At 44.1% G+C, this 27,970-nt stretch overlaps 2 protein-coding genes across 4 annotated transcripts in view; one reads left to right on the forward strand and one right to left on the reverse strand.

Annotated features, from left to right (window-relative positions):
• LOC117087470 (translation initiation factor IF-2-like) overlaps positions 1-4,560 on the reverse strand; it is a 33,899-nt gene extending 29,339 nt beyond the window's left edge. For 2 of the 3 annotated variants that reach the window (XR_004438822.1, XR_004438821.1), the window contains exon 1: positions 3,193-4,560. Coding sequence is in view for 1 of the 3 variants with exons in the window: in XM_033217707.1 (XP_033073598.1) it covers positions 3,529-4,338 (810 nt within the window). In the remaining 2 variants the exon portion in view is untranslated. Of the gene's footprint in view, positions 1-898 lie in introns of those variants that run through there. The other variant, XM_033217707.1, reaches the window with a different exon arrangement.
• Positions 4,100-27,310, forward strand: ZKSCAN2 (zinc finger with KRAB and SCAN domains 2). The gene is made up of 7 exons (XM_033217706.1): positions 4,100-5,212; positions 6,545-6,731; positions 8,773-8,864; positions 9,527-9,653; positions 14,555-15,238; positions 18,416-18,907; positions 22,591-27,310. Exons 1-7 carry the CDS (start codon positions 4,814-4,816, stop codon positions 23,511-23,513), a joined length of 2,904 nt encoding a protein of 967 aa, XP_033073597.1. The 5' UTR covers positions 4,100-4,813; the 3' UTR covers positions 23,514-27,310.
• Positions 27,311-27,970: the final 660 nt, after the last annotated feature.

Consider the following 27,970-nt stretch of genomic DNA (forward strand, 5'->3'; position numbering starts at 1 on the left):
TCCCTATTGTGTTATACTCTGCCTTACTTCACTCTATGTTATCTGCCTGAGCTCTGCAAGCTTTCAAGTTTGTGACTCCTGCTCCCTCGTGTCCCCAAGTTGTTTGTGATACTTGCCTCTCCTAAAACCACCAAATAGCCCAAGGAGAACGTAAAGGACCCCACTCTTATTTGAATCTGAATCCTGGGTTACCATTTAATCTGATGTAACCTTGGGCAGTGACATCACCTTGCTGAAGTCTCAATGCCCTAAACTCTGAAATGAAGACAATCACATCTGGTTTATACGATTTTTGTGAGGACTAGGCTTTGCCTAATTAGCTCTTACTCCTCCTTTGGATCTCACCCCTAGCACTGCTTCTTCAAAAAAACCTTTCCAGACCTCCCAAATAGATCAATACCTCTGATAGACATAGGTTCTCAGCACCATGTCTCTTCTTGGTGGCACCCATCTCCCTTAGAATTACACATCAGTTGGTGGATTACTTGCTTAATTCCTGCCTCTCCCACCAGTCTGAAAACTCAATAATGGGAGGGGAATCCTGCTTTTGCTCCCTACCTACCACCACATCTGGCATTAAATAGGTCCTCAGTATTATTTAGAAAGAAAAATGAGCTGTGTACAGATGCTGATACAACCCCTGGCATATACGAGGTGCCCCACTGATTCTCTCTGCCCCACCCTCAGCTAATGCCTGTTATGTACATGGTACCCTAAGCTTCCGGGGCTAAAATTGGCTCAATTTTTAACATTTGGGAAAGAAGTGATTAGGTTGTGTGCTCTAACAAGCTATCTACCTCCCAGAATAAGGATTTTTGTTTTGCCCACTGACATACATGTAGCCGAACTGGTGTCCAGGCCACTCATCGCCTGAAAGCTAAAAACTCAAAAGACAAGCTTTGGTGAAAGTAAAGTTAGCTTTATTCAAGAAACCAGCAACCTGCAAAAGGCAGTGCACTAGGGTTCAAAGACCACCTTTTTCAGTTGTGCCTCTAGATCCAGGAATTTTAAGGAAAATTAGGAGAAATAATCATCAAAACATTCTTGTGGGCCAGGGGCAGTGGTTCATGCCTGTAATCCCAGCAATTTGGGAGGCTGAGGCAGGTGGATCACTTGAGGTCAGGAGTTCGAGACCATCCTGGCCAACATAGTGAAACGCCATCTCTACTAAAAATACAAAAACTAGCCAGGTGCGGAGGCGCACACCTTTAGTCCCAGCTACTCAGGAGGCAGAGGCTGCAGTGAACCAAGACTGGGTTCTTGCACTGGGTTCAAGCACTCCAGGCTGGGCGACGGACCAAGACTGTCTCAAAAAACAAAACAAAACAAAAACATTCTCGTCAATCATGCACAGTCTCAGATGGGCAGTTAATCATTACTTTCTTGGTCAACGCCTTGTGACTAGATTGTGTAGGGACCATCAGCCTGTTCCCAGAGCTGCTGGTCTGTGTGTTTTATCTGTTGAAGAAGGTCCTGTTTTTGCTGTGACTGTTTTTAGTGAATAATTTACAAACTCAGGCAAAACAATAATTATACTCAAGCAAGCAAGCTTCTCTCTTAGAGTCAGTACTGCTGTTACCCGTTGCAGGGCCTAGGGGACTTAGCTGGACGCCTACCTGGCTTTTGTTACCCAATGCAATGCCTCCATGACATAGCTAAATGCCTACTCGGATTTAACTCTGCTTATTTTTAGAAAACAGGATGTCTGTGGTCACAGGTTCCTTCTTAGCTTACTCGACCTCTCAAGAACCTCTAGCTTCATCCTCATCCAACTTCAGTACTAAATGACATTCCCATTGGCACCATGACAGTTGACAATCACCATCATGACCCGAAAAGACCAAAAAAGGACAAAAAAGAGGCAGCGCCTTGATTCCAGGAAAATCTACCTCCCTTCCCAAGAAAAAAACATGAATATTCCTCCTCCTGTTCTTTTTATTTTTTTATTTTTTTAGAGACAGGATCTTGCCATGTTGCCCAAGCTGGTCTCCAATTCCCGGGCTCAAGCGTGCCTTTTGCCTCCTTGCCTTGCTCTTAACGCCCAGCCTCTTCATTAAGGACACCTGAGGACTAAGCGCTGATTTGTATGTTTTTTGTTTTCTGTTTTGTTTTTGACCCAGTCTCAATTTGTCACCCAAGCTGGAGTGTGGTGGCACTATCTCGGCTCACTGCAACCTCTGCCTCCCGGGTTCAGGCGATTCTCACATCTCAGCCTCCCGAGCAGCTGGAATCACAGGTGTGTACCACCACGCCCAGCTAATTTTTGTATTTTTAGTAGAGACGGGGTTTCACCATGTTGGCCAGGCTGGTCTTGAACTTCTGACCTCAAGTGATCCACCTGCCTTGGCCTCCCAAAATGCTGGGATTACAGGCGTGAGCCACCACGCCCGACCTAAACTCTGATTTTTTAAATCCTGCCCAAATTCCTATGTAAGGGATCTGGGGAGTCCTGCCCTACAAACCATAAATTCTCATCAGATGGGTTTTATTTAACCCTCTATATGATGACTTACTTGCCAATCTGACTCTGGCATAACATTACGTGACAAAGAAGAAAGTCAAAATATTTTACCCCAAAACATGTTTCTTTGCCCTATTTTGCAATTTCTTCCATAAAGGACAGCATTTTCCCCTAAAACCTATCCTTTGTGGGGGAAAACGTGCCTCTGTAAAGAACATCTATTAACATAGCTAGATCTTTTTCTTCCAGGCCCTTCCAATCCTAAACAGATTAACTAAAAGTCTAACACCTTTTGAAGATCTGAATAGGAAACATTTGTCATCTATTATCTCTAAAGGCAGCCACCATAAGACTTCAAAAGAACTTTGGTCTTCACTTTTATCTTAACCTGTACATTTCCTTTCTATCAATCCCAGATCTTTAGACAAACTCAACCAATTGTCAAGTACAAAATGTTTACATTTACCTATAGCCTGGAAGCCCCCACCCCGACCCCCACCCCTTTGAGTTGTCCTGCCTTCCTGGACCAAACCAATGTATTTCTTAATGTATTTGACTGACGTCTCATGCATCCCTAAAACGTATAAAACCAAGTTGCACCCCGACCACCTTTGACACATGTTCTCAAGACCTCCTGAGGGCTGTGTCACGGGCCATGGTCACTCGTATTCGGTCCAGAATAAATCTCTTCAAATATTTCAGTTTTACTTTTCATCAACACTTCCTATTACCTGTAAATTCTGTTTTCAAGAGCTGAGAGCTTGATTTGCGAGCTACGCTCCCACTTCTCCAATTCCATGGCCACTGAAGGGTGAACTGCCTGACACACTTGGTCTCATGCGCTAACTCTGCAACAATGGACAGACAAAAGCCCCTTTGGGAGAAACCAGCACCCCCTGGTGACACTGTTGCCTCTGCCAAGTGCGCAAAGCGCAGCCTGGCACATAGTAGGTGCTCGAGAGGGAAAGCCGGTCTATGAAATCGGGGACAGGGGCAGCACCATGAGGGAGCAAGCAGGGGCCTGGCTGGCGGAACGCTGGCCCTGAGACCCCTCTGCCGCCTTCTCCTCAAGCTCGACCACATCTACCTTCCCAACGCCAGGAGCAACAAGAAACCACTGAGCTGGGACAGCGCCGGGAAAGACCTAGAGCCAAGCACAGATCCCTCCGCCGGCAAGGAAAAAGGCCACAAGGTGCGCCTCCGCCAGGGCAAGAAAATCCCAGAGTCCGGTGACCCGCTCCAGCCCCGGCCGCGGCCCTGGTCCAGAAACACAGCACAGATCCCTCCGCCGGAAATCCGTGTCCCTCCGCCAGACACACGAGTCCGCGCTCCCGTGCTCTCCTTCCCCGGCAGCCAGGCCTCGGTAGCGGCGACTCTGCCTCAGGGAGGTCCCGCCACCTCCTGGATTCTCCGCCTGAAGCGGCACTCGCCTCCCGCTCCCATACTGTTCGCGATGGCAGGTGCCCTAGAGTCCCTCTGTGTCCCTCCGCTGCGGAAGGACCCTCAGCGCCCAGTCGCCGCGCAGCGCGCTCTCGCGAGAGTCCTCCACACGGGCCCCCTCCCCCAGCCCCTCGCCCGCGAAGACGCCTCGCGCGGGCCCCGCGGCGCTTGGTGGCAGGCGGCGCATGCGTGGCTGCGGCTCCCAGCGCCCGCCGCGGGCCGAGTGGACGAGGCCGAACGCGAGGAGCCGGCCGCTGCCCCTTGCGAGGCCTGGCTTCGGCCTGCGGCTCTTCCCTCCTAGCGGAACGGTTTTTGCGGCCTTTCCTCAGTGGGCAGAGGTTTCCTGGGGACGGTTGGGGCTGTAGTGGGCCCGAAAGAGCGCGGCGCCGCTCTCGGACTCCGCCAGCTCCCAGCGGCACCCGCAGCGGCCTGGGCATGCTGCCCTGACCCGAGCCCGGAACCTGGCGCCGGGCGGGGCCTGCACATCCGGCCCCACCCACTCGAGGCCTCGCCTCTCGGAGCCCGACCCCGGAGTAGCGGACACACCCCCTCCTGGCCCGACTGTCCGCCTCCGCCCAGCCTTTCCTCAACCAGCTTCATTTTTCTACCAGTCCTCCAGCCTCCCGGTTTCCGACTTTACACTAAGAGGGATGCATCCTGGAAAACCACATTGCGGGGTCGCGTCTTGTTTGGAGAAAAGGCCGGGCTTTTGCATCTTAGGATATACATTCACCTTTTCAAGGGCCTGGCATAGATTTGATTAATCAGCCTGGAATACCCTGTTCCTGCTGACCTGGCCGTTTTTACCTCCCTACCTTACCACACTCCCAGGAAGATTAAGCAAGGAGCGCTTGGAGTCTTCTTTGGGTCCCCACCTTGAGCTAGACGTGAAATTGACCCCTGGGCTGCAGCATGGCTGTAGCCCTCGACTCTCAGATCGACTCGCCCCTGGAGGTTGAGGGATGCCTAATAATGAAGATGGAAAAGGACCCCGAGTGGGTATCAGAGCCCATTCTGGAAGGATCGAATAGCTGTGAGACTTTCCGCAAATGCTTCAGGCAATTCTGTTACGAGGATGTGACCGGACCCCATGAAGCTTTCAGTAAACTCTGGGAACTTTGCTGCCGGTGGCTGAAGCCAGAAATGCGTTCCAAGGAGCAAATACTTGAGCTGCTGGTGATTGAGCAGTTTCTCACCATTTTACCCGAGAAGATTCAGGCTTGGGCACAGAAGCAGTGTCCGCAAAGTGGAGAGGAAGCGGTGGCCCTGGTAGTGCATTTGGAGAAAGAGACTGGAAGACTGAGGCAGCAGGTGAGAGAGGATTTTCCAAATTTTTGTACTTAGAAAAAAGGGAATGGGAAAGGCATGTGGGCAGGGATGTGCTGTAGAAAGAAGTGCTTTTCAGAGAAAGATAAATGGTACTAATAAAAGACCCTGTAAGGGGGTCTTTTCACTTTAAGTGAATCCACTTAAAAGGGGATCAGAGTTTCATATGAAATACAAAAGTAAAAGCTTTGGTTGAAATATTGTCTTGCAATGGAAACCAGACATTATTCACCTAAGCATTTATCGTCATCTTTGGCATAATGTTTGCAACAAAACAATATAAGAGAACAATATGGTTTTGCGTCATAGAGGTTCACTTACGCATTTTGATCAAAAAAGGCTATTCTGTTCCCCCTTTAAAAAAAATAAATAAATAAAAAGACTTCATTCGTTATCCCAGAGCTGTCTCCAAGCATTTACTTTTCCACTCACTGTCTTCTGAAGTGCTCTCATGCCATCATTTCTGTCACTCTCCTCCAGTCTTCATTTCTCAGTGGCTTGCATGCTCTTCTAGTTGTTCTTCAACCTCCCTTTCATGAACCTCGTGAAATCCTGCAGTATTTGCAAGATTTGCAGTTTCACCTTGCACCGGACTTGCATTGTGTATAGATCTATCAGCAGTTTGCTGTGTTGGTCAGGGATAGACAGATGTGGATATTAATTTTGGAAGTTTTCATTTCACTAGTGAATATATTCATGTCCTGGTAACTTTTACTTCTTTGTGAATTTAACAAATATAAAGAGTCAAATAATATCTATTCTAGCAACAAGGAGGCTCTTTCACTCCTGGCAGATTTCCCCCTCTGATTAGTAATAAAGATTACTCTGGCTGTGCGTGGTGGCTCACATTTGTAATCCCAGCACTTGGGGAGGCCGAGGCGGGTTGATCACCTGAGGTCAGGAATTCGAGACCAGCCTGACCAACATAGTGAAACCCCATCTCTACTAAAAAAATACAAAATTAGCCAGGTGTGTTGGTGCATGCCTGTAATACCAGCTACTTGGGAGGCTGAGGCAGGAGAATTGCTTGAACCTCGGAGGTGGAGGTTGCAGTGAGCCAACATCGTGCCATTGCACTCCAGCCTGGGCAACACGAGTGAAACTCTGTCTCAGAAAAAAGAATACTCTTCTATTACCTTACACCCAGACTGCTGGACAGTACTCTTAGCCCAGCGCTCTCAGATACTCCATTGGGGATGGAGTGGAATTTTCATTCCTTCTCATGTCTCTGTCCTTCTTTGATGTCTTTCCTAGGAGAATTTCGCCCTGCTATGGGTCTGTTTTACTCCCTCTTATGGTATTGACTTCATTTCTCAGGTCAGCAGTCCTGTGCACCCAGAGAAGCATGCCCTGCTTGGAGCAGCGTGGGAGGTGGCAGACTTCCAGCCAGGGCAGGTGGAGACCCAACCCAGGGTGGTGTCTCGGGAGGAAGCTGGAAGCCTCCACTCAGGACACCAGGAACAGCTGAACCGAAAGCGAGAACGTCGGCCCTTACCCAAGAATGGTAAGAGGGAAGACTTGGAGCATGTCCAGTGCAGAGGCTGCGGCAGATTTCCACGGTACCCCCAACGCTGTGAATGCTCAGTGGAGGGCCTCCCAGATACATGTTCGAAATAGAGTATTTAAGGAGAAAGGTTTCATTCACTTCAAGAATTAGGAACATGTGCAATATAAGTGAAAAGGTATCATAAAGTTGGAAACTGAGTCTGGGAAACATGGGAAAACCCAGTCTCTACAAAATCGCAAAAAAAAAAAAAATTAGCGGAGTGTTTTGGCATGCACCTGTGGTCTCAGCTACTCAGAAGACTGAGTCAGGAGGATTGCTTGAACCCAGGAGGTTGAGGCTCCAGTGAGCCGTGATCACACCACTGTATTCCAGCCTGGGTGACAGAGCGAGACCGTGTCTCAAAAAAAAAAAAAAAAAATCCAAACTGGGGAAACAGATTGCCTGGACCAGCTATGAGATCTTGTGGTGGTATTTAAACTCTCCACGGCTAGACACAGTGACCCATGTCGTAATCCCAACACTTTGGGAGGCCGAGGCACTACAGTAATCTTGTGTTTTTCAGTCCTGCCATGTGTATGTGCTCTTGGCTGACTAAACAAGTCAGAAAGCTGTTTGAAAGGGAACAAGACATTTGTGTTCGAAGTTTGACTCACAAGGCATCACAGAAGTGGCATACGAGAGGGATAAACAGTTAAGACTTTGCAGAGGGGGGACCACTGACATTCATAGCTGCCCTGCACGTTAATGAATCAGGTCAAATACTAGGAAATGATTACCCTGTCCTTCCCAGTCCACAGTGATCTCTCCATCTCCTGAACTGTGGCTTCATCTCAGGTTTAAAGAGAGGAATGGAAACATCACTGGACCTGCCGTCAGAAGTCTTCTGTTTATATCTTGTCTCTGCCACCCTCTGTCTGTGAACTTGGGCAAATAATGTGAAAAGGAACATGAATGCACAGAGGCTAAGAGCTTAGGCTTTAGAGGCAGACAGACCTCGATTCAAAACCTAGCTCTGCCATTTTTTTTTTTTTTTTTATCTATGAGGCCTTGGTCAGGATACTTCTCAAACTTTCCACTCTCTCATCTTTATTTTATTTTATTTTATTTTATTTTATTTTTTCTTTGAGGTGGAGTCTTGCTCCAGGTTAGAGTGCAATGGCACAATCTCGACTCACCGCAACCTCCGCCTCCCAGGTTCAAGCGATTCTCGTGCCTCAGTCTCCTGAGCAGCTGGGGTTACAGGCGTGTGCCATCACACCTGGCTGATTTTTGTATTTTTAGTAGAGACAGGGTTTCACCATGTTGGCCAGGCTGCTCTTCAACTCCTGATGTCAGGTGATCTGCCCGCCTTGGCCTCCCAAAGTGCTGGAATTACAGACGTGAGCCACCACGCCCAGTCCTCTCATCTTTAAAAGGGAAGTAACAAGGCCATTCGTGCAGATTAAATGAGGCAGCGTAAAGGAGCCAGTGCATAATAGTGCTCAATAAATGTTAGTTTCCTTTCCCCCAGAATGGCACAATTATTTTTAAACCTCAAGTATGTCGGACTTACACAGCTCTTCACTGAGAGGCAAGATTCAGTACTACTATACTTTTTTATGCCTCCCCAAATTTATATTATGATGGAATGCATTGCAAATGTCCATGGTTGAGAGAGAGAGAGGAAGGGAAAGGAAGGGAAAGAGAAGAGGGAGGAAGGGAAGGAGGGGAGGAACCACAGCCATAGTCTCACACTGAGACGTGAGTGGGACCTGAGCATTGGCGGTGCCCTTTCAATCAGATATGTGCTCTCCAGTTCCCACAGTCCTTACCTGGCCCCCTTCATCTTGTACTTTACTTGCTTACCCCCAGAAAGAATTTGAGGTTGTGATCCCAGCTTTAGGGTACTGTGGTTCTGGACATTGTTCTCAACTCGCAGAGAAAATGGTGAATTTATATTTGTTGGTGTTTCAATACATACTCTTCTCTTAAAACGAGAGACAGCATGAATTAAAGGGTCAAAGCCGAGATTACTAATCGTTTCTTTCTATTCTTACAGCTCGGCCTTCTCCCTGGGTTCCTGCCCTTGCTGATGAATGGAATACCCTAGATCAGGAAGTGACAACCACACGGCTTCCTGCTGGGTCCCAGGTACATTGTAATTGTCTTTTTTTTCTTTGAGATGGAGTCTCACTCTGTCACCCACGCTGGAGTACAGTGGCACGATACCAGCTCACTGCAACCACCTCTGCCTCCCGGGTTCAAGCAATTCTCCTCCCTCAGCCTCCTGAGTAGCTGGGACCGCAGGTGCATGCCACTACACCTGGCTAAGTTTTCGTATTTTTAGTAGAGACGGGGTTTCACCATGTTGCCCAGGCTGGTCTCAAACTCCTGACTTCAAGTGACCTGCCCACCCCGGCCTCCCAAAGTGCTGAGATTACAGGTGTGAGCCACCATGCCCTGCCATAATTGTCTTCTCTGGCCTTCCTTACTAGGGTATTTAGGCACAATGCTTTTCTGTGCCTTCACTGTCCTCAAATTTTTATACTCCCCACAAGAGACTTTTTCCCCATTACTCCTTTTCCCAAAAAGATGGGACCCAGTCTTCTGAGTAATGAGACTCCTTGCTGGATCATCTTGCTTATCTTGTCATCTTATGATTCTTTCTCTTCTGCTTCATTTGGCACAAACTATCCACTTGTTCGTTGATTTCAGTTCTTATTTAGGGTCCTTCTCTGCCTCATCCATGATTGTTCATCCTTTGAAGACCTGTGCAGTTATCTTGGTAGTCATTGGTGTTAGTGTCATTACAGGAACCAGTGAAAGATGTCCACGTGGCCAGAGGCTTTTCCTACAAAAAGAGTGTGCATCAGATTCCTGCCCACAGGGACCTCTACCGGGATTTCAGGAAGGAGAATGTTGGGAACGTGGTCTCCCTGGGTAAGGATTCCTTCCCTTTCCAAATATAAGACTTGGGGCTTTCTAATGTATTCATTTCTACTGATTAGAAGATAGTCAGATATAAATGTTAACACTTAAAGGATCTCTAAGGATTGTCTAGTGTAATTACTTAGCCAGGTTCTCTTCCTTCACCCATTCCTTCTTCCAGTAAAAAAATAATAATAATTTAGTGATTAAAACTTTGGAGAGGAGTTACATATGACTGTCATATTTGTATTATATAAAATGATATAGTACAGTAAATGGTATTATTCCATAGGAAACTGAGGCTTAGAGAGCTTAAGGAACTTCCCCTGGTCAAAAAGTGAAAGAAGCAATGTAGCTAGGATTCAAATTACTACATGTTCATCTCTTTTGTATTGTAAGCTGGCACATTCTCAATTTGCTTTCTGTTCTTAACAGCTCTTTCCTACTAACCTCACCAAAATGTCTTCAGAAGTTCTTTTTTTTAAATGAAATATGTTATTAACGAAATATTTTGTTTTCAATAAGTACTTATGAAAATATATCTGTACCAATAATTTTCAAATGTGAAGTCACAGATTATCTTTCCCCTTCATGTAATAGAAGAGTGGATCTCAATCTCTTTTGAGGAGAAAGACGTCTTTGATGTGTCTCAGGACCACAAAGCTCTATCATAAGCTATACGGCTTTTTTTTGCCCACCCACCCTCAACCTCCTTAAGCAAAACAAGTCCATTTTATTTCTTTGATGTATGTATTTATGGGTTCCTGTAAGTTTTTGTTTGAAAATTAGGTTCTTCTACCTAATTTTTTTTGGCTTTACTGGGGTACAAATAAATTTAATATTTATTAAATATATGCAAATAAGGCCAGGCACAGTGGCTCATGCCTGTAATCCCAGCACTTTGGGAAGTCAAAGCAGATGGATCATTTGAGGTCAGGAGTTCAACACCAGCCTGACCAACATGGTGAAGCCTCATCTCTACTAAAAATACAAAATTAGCTGGACATGGTGGAACATGCCTGTAATCCCAGCTACTTGGGAGGCTGAGGCAGGAGAATAGCTTGAACCCAGGAGGCAGAGATTACAATGAGCTGAGATCACACCATTGCACTCCAGCATAGGCAACAAGATCAAAACTCCATCTCAAAAAATATATATATGTATATATATGCAAATAAAATTATGTATATTTAAGAATGTCATATTGCAACTTGATGATTTTTTGTACATATACGTTGTAAAATAATAACCACGTTTGAGTTAACACATCCATCACCTTACATGGTTATGTACTTGTGTGTTGAGAATACTTAAGATCTACACTCTCAGTAAATTTCAGGTATACACTATAATATTGTTAACTGTAACTATCATGCTGTATAATTAGAATTTATTAATCATGTAACTGAAAGCTTATACCCTTTGACCACCATCTCCCCTTACCTAAGCCTCTGGCAACCACTGTTTTCTTCTCTCTTTCTCTTAAGTTCAGCATTTTAGATTCCACATGTAAGTGAGATCATATTTGTCTTCCTCTGTCTGGTTTATTTCACTTGGCACAATGCCCTCCAAGTTCATCTGTGTTGTCTTGTCACAAATGACTGGATTTCCTTTTTTTTTTTTTTTTTTTGAGACAGGGTCTTGCTCTCACCCAGGCTGGAGTGCAGTGGTGTGATCTCGGCTCACTGCAACCTCTGCCTCCCAGGTTCAAGCAGTTCTCCTGCCTCAGCCTCCCAAGTAGCTGGGACTACAGGTGCATGCCACCATGCCCAGCTACTTTTTGTATTTTTAGTAGAAACAGGGTTTCACTATGTTGACCAGGCTGGTCTCAAACTCCTGACCTTGTAATCCACCTACCTTGGCCTCCCAAAGTGCTGGGATTATAGGCATTGAGCCACTGGGCCCAGGCTTCTCCTTTTTTATGACTGACTAGTACTCCATTATATATATTTTTTCCTGTATTTTCACATTTTCAATATTCATTTGTCAGCAGATTCTTGGGTTATTTCCATGTCTGGACTATTGTGAATAGTCCAGTGACTATTCACTGTGAACTGTGAACACGGGAGTATGGCTATCTCTTCAAGATGCTGATTTTGTGTCCTTGGGATATATACCATAAGTGGGATTGCTGGATCATATTGTAGTTCTGATATTTTGAGGAGCCTCCCTAATGTTTTCCATAATGGCTGTACCTGTTTACATTCCCACCAGTAGTGCACGACGATTCCCTTTTCTCCAAAACCTTGTTATTTGTCTTTTTTTAATTGACAGATAATAATTGTATATATTTATAGGGTACAATGTGATGTTTTGATACATGTTTACGTTGGGGAATGATTAAATCAAGCTAATTAACAAATCCATCACCTCAGCGTGGTGTGGTGGCTCATGCCTGTAATCCCAGCACTTTGGGAGGACGAGGTGGGTGGATTACAAGGTCAGGAGTTCAATACAAGCCTGGCCAACATAGTGAAACCCCGTCTCTGCTGAAAATACAAAAATTATCTGGGCGTGGCAGTGTGCATCTGTAGTCCCAGCTACTCGGGAGGCTGAGGCAGGAGAATTGCTTGAACCCAGGAGGCAGAGGTTGCAGTGAGCTGAGATCATGCCAGTGCACTCCAGCCTAAGGGACAGAGGGAGAATTTGTCTTAAAAAAAAAAAAAGAAAGAAAGAAAAAAATTTATCACCTTACATACTTATTTTCCCATGGTGAAAATATCTAAAATCTACTCTTTTAGACCAGTCACAGTGGCTCATGTCTGTCATCTCAGCACTTTTGGAAGCCAAGGCAGGTGGATCACCTGAGGTCAGGAGTTTGAGACCAGTCTAGCCAATGTGGCAAAACAACATCTCTACTAAAAATACAAAAATTAGCCGGGTGTGGTGGTGGGCACCTGCAATCCCAGCTACTTGGGAGGCTGAGGCAGGAGAATCACTTGAACCCAGGAGGCATAGGCAAGTTGAGATCGTGCCACTGCATTCCAGCCTGGGTGACAGAACGAGACCCTGCCTCAAAAATAAAAGAAAATCTACTCTTTCAGCAATTTTGAAATAGACAAAGCATTACTACATATTATAGTCACTATATAATAGATTACTAAATCTGTATAATAGATTACTAAAGTTTATTCCTCCCATCTAACTGAAATTTTGTACCCTTTGACCAAATCTCCACTTTCCCCATTCCTCCTTCCTCCTTCCCCAGCTTCTGGTAACCATCCTCTACTCTCTATTTCTATGAGTTGGGCATTTTTAGATTCTGCCAAGAAAGTGAGATCATGTGATATATGTCTTTTCTGTGCCTGGCTTACCTTAGTTAACATATGTCGTCCATGTTCATCCATGTTGTTGCAAAGGCAGAATTTTCTTCTTTTTTAAGGCAGAATAGTATTCCTTTGTGTATAGAGACCACATTTTCTTTATCCATTCAGCCTCCTGGTTACTTCCATATCTTAGCTATATGTGAATAATGCTGCAGTGAACATGGTAGTGCCTCTTTGGCCTACTAATTTTAATATTTTTGCATATATACCCAGTAGCAGGATTGCTGGATCATATGGTAATTCTATTTTTAGTTCTCTATGGAACCTCTGTACTGTTTTCCATAATGACTTCCCAATTCACAACTCCGCCAACAGTATTCAGAGGTTTCATTTTCTTTTCACCAACACTTCTTATTTTTGTCTCCTTGATGATAGCCATTCTGAAAGGTATGAAGTGATACCTCATTGTGGCTTTGATTTGCATTTCCCTGATGATTAGCGATGTTGGGCACCTTTTCATGTACGTATTTGCCATTTGTATGTCTTCTTTGGGAAGATGTCTATTCATGTCTTTGTCTTATTTTTTAATGAGATTGTTTGGTTTGTTGTTGTTATTTTGCTATTGAATTATAGGAGTTCCTTGTATATTTTAGATATTGACCCCTTAGCAGATGAGTGGTTTGCAAATCTTCTATTCCATAGATTTTTTCATCACTTTGTTGACTTTTTGTTGTTGTTGTTGTTGTTTTGGATTAGTTTTTTTTTGCTGTACAGAAGCTTTGTAGTTTGATATAGTCCCACTCATTTATTTTTGCTTTCATTGCCTGTGCTTTGATGTCATATCCAAAAAAATAATTGCCAAGACCACTGTCAAGGAGCTTTGTCCCCTGTGTTTTCTTCTAGGAGATTTATGGTTTCAAGTCTTACATTTAAGGCTTAATCCATTTTGAGTTCATTTTTGTGAGTCGTGTAAGAGAGGGGTCCAGTTTCATTCTTTTGCATCTGGATATCCAGTTTTCCCAGCACCATTTGTTGAAAAGATGACCTTTTCCTAGTGATGTGTTCTTGGCACTCTGTCAAAGATTATTTAGCCATACATGCATGGACTTCTTTCTGGGCTCTCTATTCTGTTCCACTGGTCTTTGTGTCTGTTTTCATACCAGTACCATACTGTTTTGATTACTATAGCTTTGTAATACAGTTTAACAAAAAATTCTGACTTCTCATCTCTTACAGTCCCAGTACATATATATGTATGTATGTTGGGGTGGGCATGGAGGGGAATGTGGGGAAAAGATTCACTTTATTTTACAAGTAACAAATACTGAGTAGAAGCATACCCTGAACCTAACACAACATTGGCTACTGAGAGGGAATCAAAGATTAAAAACGTATATTCTTACCCTTAAAGGTTTTCTTTTAAGAACTAGCTATGAAAAGAAATGGTACATACATGAGAAGTAAAATGATCTTGTAAGTTAGTAGGTGTTTGTACCAAGGAAGTCATGTAAAAATAAATGTGCAGTGTCACAGCTGAGAAAGGTTTGGGTGTGAACAAGTGGCCCAGGAGAGCATGTGACAGCAGAAGATTGAGGCATGCAGTAATGACTTATATGTCTACCATGAAATATGTTTCTTTTACTATAGGAAGTACAGCGTCTACATCTAACAAGATAACCCGGTTGGAACAGAGAAAGGAGCCATGGACTCTAGGTCTGCATTCCTCTAACAAGAGAAGTATGCTACGAAGCAGCTACATCAAGGAAAAGTCAGTTCATGCTATTCAGGTCCCTGCAAGGAGTACAGGAAAAACATGGAGAGAGCAGCAGCAGTGGGGTTTAGAAGATGAAAAGATAGCAGGTGTCCATTGGAGCTATGAGGAAACAAAGACTTTCCTGGCAATTCTCAAAGAGTCTCGCTTTTATGAAACACTTCAGGCCTGTCCCCGAAATAGCCAGGTGTATGGTGCTGTGGCTGAATGGTTGCGAGAATGTGGCTTCCTTCGAACCCCAGAACAGTGTCGAACCAAGTTCAAAAGTCTCCAGAAAAGCTATCGAAAGGTGAGAAATGGCCACATGCTAGAACCCTGCGCCTTCTTTGAGGACATGGATGCTTTGTTGAACCCTGCAGCCCATGCTTCGTCCACTGATAAGCCAAAGGAGATGATACCTCTCCCCAGACTGAAGAGAATTGCCATCAGTGGTAAGGAACACATCAGCTTGGTGGAGGAGGAGGAAGCCGCAGAAGATTCTGATGGTGACGAAATAGGCGTTGAATTTATCCGCAAGTCTGAAATCCATGGTGCCCCTGTCTTATTTCAGAACCTCAGTGGTAAGAATTGTGCTTTGTTTCTCTGGTAAGAAAACAGATGTGTGATCTTGTGGAAAAAGGAGTAGACCAGAAGTGACCAAACCCAGGGGGGTGCTGTCACACACACCTCACCACTTTCACTGCAGTGTGGCCACATCACTGAAGTACTTTCAGGTGCTTGCTGCTACCCCTATTGCAGTCAGAGAGTAACAGCTCCAAGCAGCCATGGAGGAATCGTTTTCACTTTAGAGCACAGCATGGATTTTGAGTGTTTGGGTGCTCGTGGAAGGAAGACAAATGGAGTTAAAGGGTTCTAAGGATCTAGTATTATCTGATAATTGGCATAAAACAATCAGTTGTATTGGATTATAATAAGTCAAGCATGCATTATTACATTATCTAAAATAACCATTACAAAATTACGTAACAGTTTCAACAGGTTTTCATTAAAAATGAAATAAACCTGTCTTGCGTAATCTAAAATTAGAAGACAAGAAAGGAGAGAAAAAGGAGAGAAAAAAGAATACAAAATAGATGAGTCAGATGGAAAAAAATAAGATATAAATCCAAATATATAATCAATTCCAAACTTAAAGGACTAAGATTATCAGACATTAATTGCTTATAAGAGAGCCATCTTAAATATAATACAGAGACATTAAAATTAAAAAGGCAGACAGATACACCATGCAAAAGAGAGCTGGTATTAAATATTTCGTGACTGAGAGATGCAGAATTAAATCACCAGTTAATAACTGTGCGACAGTAGACACATCATGTAACTACTTTGAGTTTCAATTTTCTCATCTGTAAAATATGACTAAGAATACCTCATAGGGCCATATTTTCTTAATCCATTCTGTCACTGATGGACATTTGGGTTGGTTCCAAGTCTTTGCTATTGTGAACAGTGCTGCAATAAACATACGTGTGCATGTGTCTTTATAGCAGCATGATTTATAATCCTTTGGGTATATACCCAGTAATGGGATGGCTGGGTCAAATGATATTTCTAGTTCTAGATCCTTGAGGAATCGCCACACTGTCTTCCACAATGATTGAACTAGTTTACAGTCCCACCAACAGTGTAAAAAGTGTTCCTATTTCTCCACATCCTCTCCAGCACCTGTTGTTTCCTGACTTTTTAATGATTGCCATTCTTACTGGTGTGAGATGGTATCTCATTGTGGTTTTGATTTGTATTTCTCTGATGGCATGTGTCTGTTGGCTGCATAAATGTCTTCTTTTGAGAAGTGTCTGTTCATATCCTTTGCCCACTTTTTGATGGGGTTGTTTGTTTTTTTCTTGTAAATTTGTTTGAGTTCTGGTGGGAACTGAACAATGAGAGCACTTGGACATAGTAAGGGGAACATCACACTCACTGGGGCCTGTTGTGGGGTGGGGGGAGGGAGGAGGGATAGCATTAGGAGATATATCTAATGTAAATGATGAGTTAATGGGTGCAGCACACCAACATGGCACATGTATACATATGTAACAAACCTGCATGTTGTGCACATGTACCCTAGAACATAAAATACAATAAAAAAAAAAGAATACCTCATAGGGTTGTTATTAGTGTTAAATAGAATAATATAAATGAAGGCACTGTGAAAATGCTAAAATACAATACAGCGTTGCCTGGTATCACTGTTGTTAGTAATGTTTCTTTACTCCAGCTAGAGATAAATTCTTTTTTTTTTTTTTGGAGATGATGTCTTATTCTGTCGCCCAGGCTGGAGTGCAGTGGCGCAATCTCGGCTCACTGCAACCTCCTCCTCCTAGGTGGGTTCAAGCAATTCTCCTGCCTCAGCCTCCTAAGTAGCTGGGATTACAGGCACCCACCACCACGCCTGGCTGATTTTTGTGTTTTTAGTAGAGACGGGGTTTCACCATGTTGGTCAGGCTGGTCTCAAACTCCCAACCTCAAATGATCCACCCGCCTCGACCTCCCAGAGTGCTGGGATTACAGGCATGAGCCACTGCACCCAACCTATAAATTCTTACATAGAATGGAAAACTAAATCAGGCTAGGGAATGTATTCATGACTAAAACCATTCAAAAGAAATATCTGGCTGGATGCGGTGGTTCATACCTGTAATTCTAGCACTTTAGGAGACTGAGCTGGAAGGATCCCTTGAGGCCAGGAGTTCTAGAGCAACTGGGCAGCACAGCGAGACTCTTTCTCTACAGAAAATAAAACAATCAGCCAGGCATGGTGGCACACTCCTGTAGTCCCAGCTACTCAGGAGTCTGAAGCGAGAGGATCGCTTGAGCCCAGGAGTTCAAGGCTTCAGTGAGCCATGATTGTGCCACTGCAGACCAGCCTGGGCAACAGAGTGAGATTATGTCTCAAAAAATAAAAAATAAACATCTGCTAAGATGGGAAGATGTATTAGGCCTAGACAGGTCTCACCAATCTGAAAATCCATCAACATGAGGCTGGGACTCTTGGGGTGGTCTCAATTATGGGAATCCAGTCATAGGCCTGGAAGAGACCACCTAGTAAGATAGAGGATAGAGGTTTTTTCCTACTATAGATTACAAAACATACAAAAAGTATGTTTTACAAATTATATTTAGATATGCCCTGAAAAGTTTTATTCTGCTATAAATACAGAACATAGTCTTGTCATGCAGATCATTTCATCTCAAAGTAGAGGATTCAATGATGTCCAAAAACTACTCTGAATATAGTTCTGCTCCTTAAGGAAGACTGGTTACAAAAGTGGTAGGAAATTTGAGGGGAAAACTTCCTATTGGAAATTCTAGTCATGATTCTTAACCACTTTGGAAAGAGCCTTCTAGAGAACTAAATCATTTAGTTAATCACCGTAGCAATGGCAGATTTGGGGAGTGCATTTTTATTCTTCCAAATAAGCTTTGAGATTAGTTTACCAATTTCAATTTTAAAAATCTGATTGGGATTTTGACTGTAGATTCATATGAGAAATGATATCTGTACAACTTGAGTCTTCCTATTCATAAACGGTGTCTCGTCATTTTTTCTAGTTTTATATTACACATTTTTATATAGACCTTCTCATTTCTTGCAAAGCTTATTCCTAGGCATATTGTAGTTCTTGTTGCCACTGTAAATGGAATTTTTTTTACCTCTGTATTTCTTAATGTATATAGTATAGAGGCTACAGACTCCTTTTCTTTCTTACATTGTGAACTTTATCCCCAAATGGCAGGTGTGCACTGGGGCTATGAAGAAACCAAGACTTTTCTTGATATCCTCCGTGAGACTCGGTTTTATGAAGCACTTCAAGCCTGTCATCGGAAGAGCAAATTGTATGGGGCTGTAGCTGAACAACTTCGAGAGTGCGGCTTCCTCCGGACACCAGAACAGTGCCGAACCAAGTTCAAAAGCCTTCAGAAGAGTTACCGCAAGGTGAAAAATGGCCACGTGCTAGAGTCCTGTGCGTTCTACAAGGAAATGGATGCCCTGATTAACTCTCGGGCACCTGCTCCTTTCCCCAGCACCCCAGAAGAAGTCCCATCACCTTCAAGGCAAGAAAGAGGGGGTATTGAGGTTGAACCCCAGGAACCTACGGGCTGGGAACCTGAAGAGACCTCACAGGAGGCAGTAATAGAAGATTCTTGCAGTGAGAGAATGAGTGAGGAGGAAATTATGCAAGAGCCAGAATTCCAGGGACCTCCAGGTCTGCTGCAGAGCCCAAATGGTAAGGTGCAAAACCAAGGAGTTTTAGTCCAAAAGAGGAGTAAGTGTGATTTACTGAAAAATCAGTAGATCTTGCACATAGCTCATGAATATTCCTTCATTCAACAAATATTTGAGTGCCTGTGCTACTTGAAGAACAGAGGATATAGCAGTGAATAAAACAGCTCCTGGCCAGGCATAATGGCTCACACCTGTAACCCTAGCAGTTTGGGAAGTTGAGGCGGGTGGATCACCTGGGGTCAGGAGTTTGAGACCAGCCTGGCCAACATGGCGAAACCCTGTCTCTACTGAAAATACAAAAATTAGCTGGGTGTGGTGGTGGGCACCTGTAATTCCAGCTACTCAGAAGGCTGAGGCAGGAGAATCACTTGAAACCCGGAGGCGCAGATTGCAGTGAGCCAAGATCGTGCCATTGCACTCCAGCCTGGGTGACAGAGTGAGACTCCATCTGAAAAAACAAACCAAAAGTTCCTGTTCTCGTGGTGCTTCTCTTCAAAGGAGGAACTCACTTTAGAGTGACTCAGTCCTTGGGTTCTCAGCCTTGGTTTTTGTCGGTGTGGGTCAGACAGGGTTTTGTATCTCCTGAAAGTACCGTGGGGAAGAAAAACTTGGAATTACACATGAGAAAAATCTTGGATGAAGGAAGAGTGTCATTAAGCACAAAAGAAGAACATCTTATAGTTATGTGTGGTGTGTAAGACAAAAAAGATAGGCAGAGACTAAATGAAAATTCTGGTCCTGAGCTCCACCTGCATGTTTCCCCTGCATGTTAGGCCCTCGTGGGCCTGTCACTAGTAACTCAGGCTTAAGATGTTCAAAACTAACATCACCATCTTCCTTACCACACCATGGCTCTTCCCTGTGGGCTCCCGCCCTCATCCAGACTATCACATCTATCTGTCCCCTCTTCAGTTACCATTAGCCACTGTCTAGTTCAGTCTTCTCTCTCTCTTGCCTAGACTGTTGTAAAAGCCTCCAAACCAGTTTTCCCCACCCACACTCTTATTAAGGTTTCACAGCCATTTTTGATCTGAGCTTATCTTACTCTTCTAGTCTACATGTTAGTGTTTTCCTTCCTCAACTCTGTGCTTATTCAGAGTAGAACTACTGCCTATTTCCTACAGACACGTCAAGCCCTTTCTCATCCAAACTTTAGCTTGTGATGTTCCCTCCAGCTTGAATGTCCTTGGCTCTACATATCTCCATGTCTCACCTCCCATACTTTGTCTGTCTCTGTCTTATGGCACTGAACACTTTAGATGTAAGATCTCGCAGACATGGTGAGCTCCTGAAGGACAGGAGCTCCATCTTCCCGTAACACTACATTAAGCACCCCCGGCAATCAGTTGAATGTGTGGGATAATTCAGGACTAGTTTATTGAAGCATATGACTCTAGCTTAGTATATATATGGGAAATGATAGTATGAAGGCTTGAATTAAGTCCTGTAGAACCCTGGCTTTGATAACTCTGGAAACAAAGTCCTTGTGAATCTTGTTTTTAAAGTGAGCTCCAGACACATCGTCAAATTATCAAGCTTTCTCTAAGCCAACTGCTAGGCTCTGACTTCCTCCAAATCCCAGAATAACATTGTACTCAATCAGAAAACTTCGGCCGGGCGCGGTGGCTCAAGCCTGTAATCCCAGCACTTTGGGAGGCCGAGATGGGCGGATCACAAGGTCAGGAGATCGAGACCATCCTGGCTAACCCGGTGAAACCCCGTCTCTACTAAAAAATATAAAAAAACTAGCCGGGCGAGGTGGCGGGCGCTTGTAGTCCCAGCTACTCAGGAGGCTGAGGCAGGAGAATGGCGTAAACCCGGGAGGCAGAGCTTAACAGTGAGCTGAGATCCGGCCACTGCACTCCAGCCTGGGCGACAGAGCGAGACTCCGTCTCAAAAAAAAAAAAAAAAAAAATCAGAAAACTTCAAAAGAAGTACTGACATGCCAGGTGTGGTGGCCCACACCTGTAATCCTAACACTTTGGGAAGCCAAGGTGGGAGGATCGCTTGAACGCAGGAGTTCAAGACCAGCCTGGGCAACATAGACCCCATGTCTACAAAAAATAAAAAATTAGCTGAGAGTGGTGGTGTGCACCTATAATCCCAGCAACTTGGGGGGTTGAGGTGGGAGGATCACTTGAGCCTGGGAGATCAAGGCTGTGGTCAGCTATAATCATGCCACTGCACTCCAGCCTGGGTGACAAAAAGAGTACTAATAAGTGAAAGATGGAATTGTTAGGGCTTTTTACTTAAGTGACTAGATTGATTGATGGCTGCCCTCCTTTCCCCTTCCCATGCCACAGCCTCTGCACTTGGGATTGAGAGTTATCTGTTGTTTCCACTGAATGTATGGAAAGAAGGTAATGTTGAAACTGGCAATAGAAACAAGGCAGGAGAGCAGATGTTTCAGAACAAGGGTTTGGGAATCAACTCAACCTGAATTGGGCCTAAGTTGCACAGCTTGTGAAATGTTTACGGATGATGTGATGTCTGGAATTGGCTGCAAAGTAGTCTGGATGGAGGGAGCAGGGAGTGTGTGGGAGTGGAAATGAAATGGGATTGGCCATGAATAGGTCATAGTTAAATGTAGGTAAGTGGTTCACGGGAGTTCATTATATATACTGTTGTTCTCCAGACTTTTCTGTGTTTGAATTTTCCATAATAAGTTAATACAAGGCCGGGCGCGGTGGCTCAAGCCTGTAATCCCAGCACTTTGGGAGGCCGAGGTGGGCGGATCACGAGGTCAGGAGATCGAGACCATCTTGGCTAACACGGTGAAACCCCATCTCTACTAAAAATACAAAAAAATTAGCCGGGCGTGGTGGCGGGCGCCTGTAGTCCCAGCTACTCGGAGGCTGAGGTGGGAGAATGGCATGAACCCGGGAGGCGGAGCTTGCAGTGAGCCGAGATCGCACCACTGCACTCCAGCCTGGGCGACACAGCCAGACTCCGTCTCAAAAAAAAAAAAATACAAAAAAATCACACAGTTAATAACTGACCAAGATGGGACCAGACCCAGAGCTGTGTAATTCCAAAGCTTGTCTCTCTTCACCATGTCATGCTCTCTGTCCAGAAAACTTCACAGAAAATCTGGATCCAAGATGTAGTGAACGTGGATGTAGATGAAAAGAGTGAGAAAATAATTCCAATTTGGGGAACAGTGAGAATTAAGATTTCAATTAGTGTGGTTTATGGGACAGCCTGGAAAATAAAGTGAGAAGAACATTTGAGAAGAAACAGATACTCTTGGATGGGATATGATTAGCTATGTAGAGGAATTTAGTTACTCAAGTCCCTCAAGGAACTTCGACTTGGTCAGAATCTAATCTATAGATCAGTGTGATGTAGTGTGCTTTAGTATAGAGGTGAAATTATGAAAATAGGATGAATTAGAGCGGAACCTCAGGGAGATAAGCCAGGTTGCCCTCATGTTAATTGGGATATGGATGGGGAATGATGGCTTGGATTATAATGCAGGAACCATTTCTGAAGGCCTAATCTGTACTGGCTGTTATTGGCCTGTTTATGAATGGAAAGAAATACAGCAGAATGAATCAGGGAAGAGTCACAGGGTCTGAGGTTAGAGAAGTGTATGGAGAGCAAACGGATCAAGCCTTGCAAGCCAGGTTGTTCATGGTTAACATCAGACTTGTATGAAATTTGTATTGTCTTTTGTTTTTTCAGATTTTGAAATTGGAAATAGCATCAAAGAGGATCCAGCAGAGATAGTTTATAAGGACATGGAACAGCATAGGGCATTAATAGAAAAGTCTAAAAGAGTTGTTTCCCAGAATACCGACCCCAGCAAATATCGCAAAAGGGAATGCATCTCAGGAAGACAATGGGAGAATCTTCAAGGAATTAGACAGGGAAAGCCAATGTCTCAGCCTAGAGATTTAGGGAAAGCCGTTGTGCATCAGAGGCCTTTTGTGGGGAAGAGACCCTACAGACTTCTCAAATACGGAGAAAACTTTGGAAGGAACGCTCGTTTGATGTGCCGGATGACCCACCACAAGGAGAATCCTTACAAGTGTGGTGTCTGTGGGAAGTGCTTTGGTAGGAGCAGGAGCCTGATCAGACACCAAAGAATCCACACAGGCGAAAAACCTTTTAAATGTCTTGACTGTGGAAAAAGCTTTAATGACTCCTCAAATTTTGGTGCCCACCAGAGAATTCACACAGGAGAGAAACCCTACAGATGCGGAGAGTGTGGAAAATGCTTTAGTCAGAGCTCTAGTCTTATTATACATCAGAGAACCCACACCGGTGAGAAGCCCTATCAGTGTGGAGAGTGTGGGAAAAGCTTCACCAACAGTTCTCATTTCAGCGCCCACCGGAGAGTTCACACTGGGGAGAATCCCTACAAATGTGTGGACTGTGAAAAAAGTTTCAATAACTGTACAAGATTTCGAGAACATCGGAGAATACACACTGGAGAGAAACCCTATGGATGTGCCCAGTGTGGCAAACGTTTCAGTAAGAGTTCTGTTCTTACCAAACATCGGGAAGTTCATGTGAGAGAAAAGCCTCTGCCACACCCTCCATCTCTGTATTGCCCTGAGAACCCACATAAGGGAAAGATTGATGAGTTTAGGAAAACTTTTTGATGATGATCTTCTCTTCCTAAATGCCCCTTTAGCCATTTTACCCTAATCTCATTCTTGGAAGCAATCTTTTCTTAGCTATGAAGTGTAATTCCCAAGATAAACTTGAGAATATAAATAAACTAGACACTTTCATCCTGTTCTCACCTCTGCCTCTAACTTGATCAGTCTGTTCCTCTTCTTCTGTGTGTCTCAGCTTCTCCTTTAAGAATGTGGAGAAGATGTGTTGTCCAAGTTCAGAATGAAATACTCCTCAGTACGTTGAGGCCACTGCAGCTAGCTGAATTGCTAAGTCTGGCAACATTCAAGATCTTTCCATGTGGATGAGAATTGTTTGCAAGGATATAAAAAATGCCAAAAGTTTTTTTGTTGTTGTTACCTACTCCATGAGATCCTGGATGCAACTTGATAACAGATTTTCACATTTAGGGAGAACTTTGAGGAGTCTGATCAGAACTACATCAAATCCATCTTGGTTTTGAAGAGATCCACAAAAGAAGAGTGAAGATTTTATAGCTTTCCTCAGAAGTCCGTTACAGTGTACCTTTTTTTGTGTCAAGAAGTTTATCCAAATAGCTAGGGCAGAATCCCTGTATTATTACTGAAGTCCTGTTACTAATGCCTTGCCCTACGTGGAGGTGAGAAGCAATTGATCACCCCTCATCCTTTTCTGTACCTGAAGACTTAAATCCCCTGGCTGCTGCTTCTCCGGTCTATAAGTAATCCCAGGTCCTTGTACTGTTTCTTGTAGCCCTGCACTTACCTCTCAGTTGCTCTGGGTGCTCCTGCCGACCTCTTCTGAACTACCATGCCCTCCTCAGATGGAATAGGAGGCCTGTTCATGGTGTGTCTCACTAAAGTAAAGCAGGATTTCAGACACGTTCTAGTTCTATCCTCTAATTTCTCTGGCTCTTATTTAGAACATGACTGGTATGTTGGCATATTTCGTACCTTCCACCCCCACACTGCAGTATAATAATAGTGTTTCTAAAACTTTAAGGGGATAGGGAAGAGGTAATAGACACCGGAAACATTTCTAAGACCGGTTGTACTCCTTTGGCCTGCTGTAGATCAGATGGCCGTCTCAGCTTAAACCAGTGCTCTCGGGGCTGGCTGTTAAATCTCCCAGTCTCTATTCCTGAGGCTTCTAGTCCCTGTTCACCACATCAGAAACCTAACTGTAGTGCCCCAAGTAACTTATACAACTCTAGAGCTCACTGGGTGAAAAGTGGGAACATTCATAAAAACCTCAGTCCAGAAATCCAGAACACTGTTTTTGTTTTCCTCATTTACCTGTTTTGTCTGAAAAATCTCTTTGAGAACCCCCAGCAGTAACCCAGTAAACACTGAAGGAAAAGTTCTGATGGGAGATGGTTAATTCACTTTTGAAGTTAGAGATAGAACCCAGAAATTTGATTTTCCAGGGCCAGTTGCTTCAGGATGGAGCCAGTGGTGTTTATTCCCGTAGTATGTAGGTAACCCAGGGTGGCTTTGCTTTGGCAAGGGAGAAGTCACAAGTTTAATGGGAAGGGAACCAGAGTCAGGGCTGTTTGTAAGTGATTATTTTGCTCTTATCTCTCCCTTTCTTTGTCAAATGCTCTTATTTGAAGCCATCTGGAAATGATACTGTTCCTTTTGGTACGTTTCAATCTTTTGAAACTTGTTCAGCAAAGTACCTAGGAGGGTAGGCGCTGTACAAAGAAATCTAATTTATGGTGCCAGAATGGGGCGTGGCCTCTTGGAAGGCAGGTGACTCAGGTAAACGTTGATAAATGTTTCTGATTTACGTTTGTTGGAAATGTTATGACTTTTCACATCTCGGTTGATTTTTCTGTGTTTTCTAAGTTAAAGATTTCTAATGCTAAGTACAGTTCCATGTTGGTAGTATACATAGCAACGTAAGATGTGTGTGGTGCCAGTGGGCTTGTGTTTATATTGTGTAGATGTTCTGGAATTCCAGCTCTAGAGAAGATGCACATTAATAGAAATAACCACTTAGTAATACGTACACAGGATTGATATTATATGGAAGCATGATTCAGGAAAGTAGATGACTTATTCATAAATATGAAGCACTGTTATATGTAAGGCCATGTTCTAGCCACCGTGAAGGATACAAAAAGGAAGGAAGGGGCATGGTGCCTGGGTTCAAGGAACTCACCGTTGATAGAGGAATTATCACAGCAAAAGGTGGGGCCACTTACACCATGGCAGCTACACAGGGCCAGGAGCTCAGTCATGAGAACATCACCTTCACCTGCAGAAGAGTTTCGCTGGGTTGCTCAGAATCATATTCTGTACCTTCATCTCTCACCCTTCCCCAGTGGCAGGAAAGGGTCAAGAACCTTTCCCTTTCTAGTGGGACAAACTGATTCTATTTAACTCTTATATGCCTGCGAGCAAGCTGAGGCAGAATTTGGGTTCCCCTACCTCTACTCCTAATTGTAAATGGGCTGTCTGGAAATGTGTTACATTAATTTGATGAACTTTGTTCTGAAGAAATGGAAGGTCTATCCCCCATTTTAGACTAACACTACTTGTCTCCCTGCATTTTATTTGTTTTCATCTGGTACATGTAAGTCAAAATGAATAATCATGTTCTGATCAATGTGTCTTTTAGATCATATAACATTGCCTTTATGAAGATTCATAGAAAAAGGTTTTTTTATCTAGATCTCAGTACCAAGGAAAGCCTGATCCTAAGCGCAGTATATATACACACACACACGTCTACATATGCGTGTAGATCTGTATGTATGTATCACAAACACTGTGATTTTTGTAACTTAAGCTGCTTTTTCTCTCTCTCTTCTGGCTGCTGGAAAGCTCAACAAAACTTACAGCCCACCTCAACCACCTACCCCAACCTATATTTATTTCATTTTGTCTTATTTCCTTGTAAATTGTGTCAAATCCTGTTTTTGAAAAACAGCATAGACTGACAACTTTTCACTGTCATCTTATCAAAGGCATTTTGGAAACTGGGCTCGTATGTCCCACCTAGGCTTGCTTTGTTACTGCCACAGATACCTCCAGTTCTTACCAGTGATGTTATTAATGCATTCACCCTAATTCATTCATCTGGAAAGAAACAGTTTTTAAAAGAGGGAAACCTCACACACAAATGGCTCAGGGCAGCCTGCCTTGGTGGAGTAAGTATGAGACCAGAAGCTGAAAGAGACAGTTTTAGTCTTGTCACTACTTAATGAGCGTTGTTTGATACATCATAGCCTCTCTGGGCCTTGGCGCCTCATCTGAAGAGAAGTTGAACTTGATTGCCAAGTTGCTGTGGCTCTAATGTTTCATGAGGCTATGGAGCGTGATACAGATGCGGAAGACGTTAGAAGACCAGGCTGCTGGCCCAGCTCTCCTGTGCCTGCCACATCTGGCCATACCAAATCCATCTCATGCTTCAGGAAAGGGAAGGGATGCTGTGACAGCAAAGTCAGCCCAGGAGCTTGTTCGGGAAGGAGAAAGGGCAAGTCCCTCATGATCCACAGCAGGCAGCCCCCCAAGCACCTCCATAACCAGTGGCAGGTAGGCTGAAGTGAAGGAAGCCTGTCAGGAGGTCTGGCTCCCGGTGACAGACAAGACTCGGCTGTGAGGAGCTGGAGCAGCCCTGGCTAAAGGAGTGTCTGAGTAACTTGTGAAACTGGAAGCCTCTGCCTCTGAATGCATTCCAAGACCCGGAGCAAATAGATGTCGATTCATTGTTTTGTATCAGTGTTCACTTAGATGTCTTCTTGAAAACTTGTTCGTGGAATAAATGTCTAAAATAAATAGCTCCCATTGGTTTCTGCCATACTTTGAAGGGCGTCATTCTATTAAGGGAAAATATAATGTATCCAAAGAAGTTGATAAAAGCTGATCCTAGTAGCGAATGAAAAGATTTCCAGTCTCATTCGAGTTCACTGCTGTCACCCGCAAGTAGCAGGGGTCTTCTGTGAGTCCACAGCTGTCTGTGGGCAGCAGTCCTCTGGTGGTTGTCCCTGCCATTGTCCCAGTAATGGTCGTCTCCAGTGCTAGGAGGGAATTAGCCTTGGATACACGTGCTGCGTGCTGCCTGTGTTTCGGAGGCACTCCCCCATAGCCTAATTGGCGGAAGAAGCCTTGAAAGTTTCTTGGAAGATAGAGTAACAGGAGGGACAAAACTTTACTCTTTTGGGGTCTCAGGCTAGGCGTGAGGATTGAAATAACACAAAACAGGTAAGAGAAAAGCATACACGGGAGTTTCCACAAGAAATGAAGACCCAAAGAAGTAGCAAAACCTAACTGTATTATGGATTGAACAAAGAGTCAGTTGTGGAAAAGTACCTAAAATATGGGGAGGACCAAAGGAAGATAAGAATTATCTTAACAAGGTCTGTACAGATTTCCCTCAACCTTGTCTCCCCATCTTGTGATAAGAACGTTTCTTTCTTCCCAGGACAAGGAGGGCATCTTTCACTTGGGGGTTCATC

Source organism: Trachypithecus francoisi, unplaced genomic scaffold (genome assembly GCF_009764315.1).
Source record: "Trachypithecus francoisi isolate TF-2019V2 unplaced genomic scaffold, Tfra_2.0 Lachesis_group10, whole genome shotgun sequence".
NCBI classification, from domain to species: domain Eukaryota; kingdom Metazoa; phylum Chordata; class Mammalia; order Primates; family Cercopithecidae; genus Trachypithecus; species Trachypithecus francoisi.

Coding starts and splice junctions, on each gene's coding strand:
- ZKSCAN2 (XM_033217706.1), top strand. CDS start 4,814: ATGGCTGTAGCCCTCGACTCTCAGATCGACTCGCCCCTGGAGGTTGAG. Junction 5,213..6,544: donor CTGGAAGACTGAGGCAGCAG/GTGAGAGAGGAT, acceptor TTCATTTCTCAG/GTCAGCAGTCCTGTGCACCC. Junction 15,239..18,415: donor CTTATTTCAGAACCTCAGTG/GTAAGAATTGTG, acceptor CCCAAATGGCAG/GTGTGCACTGGGGCTATGAA.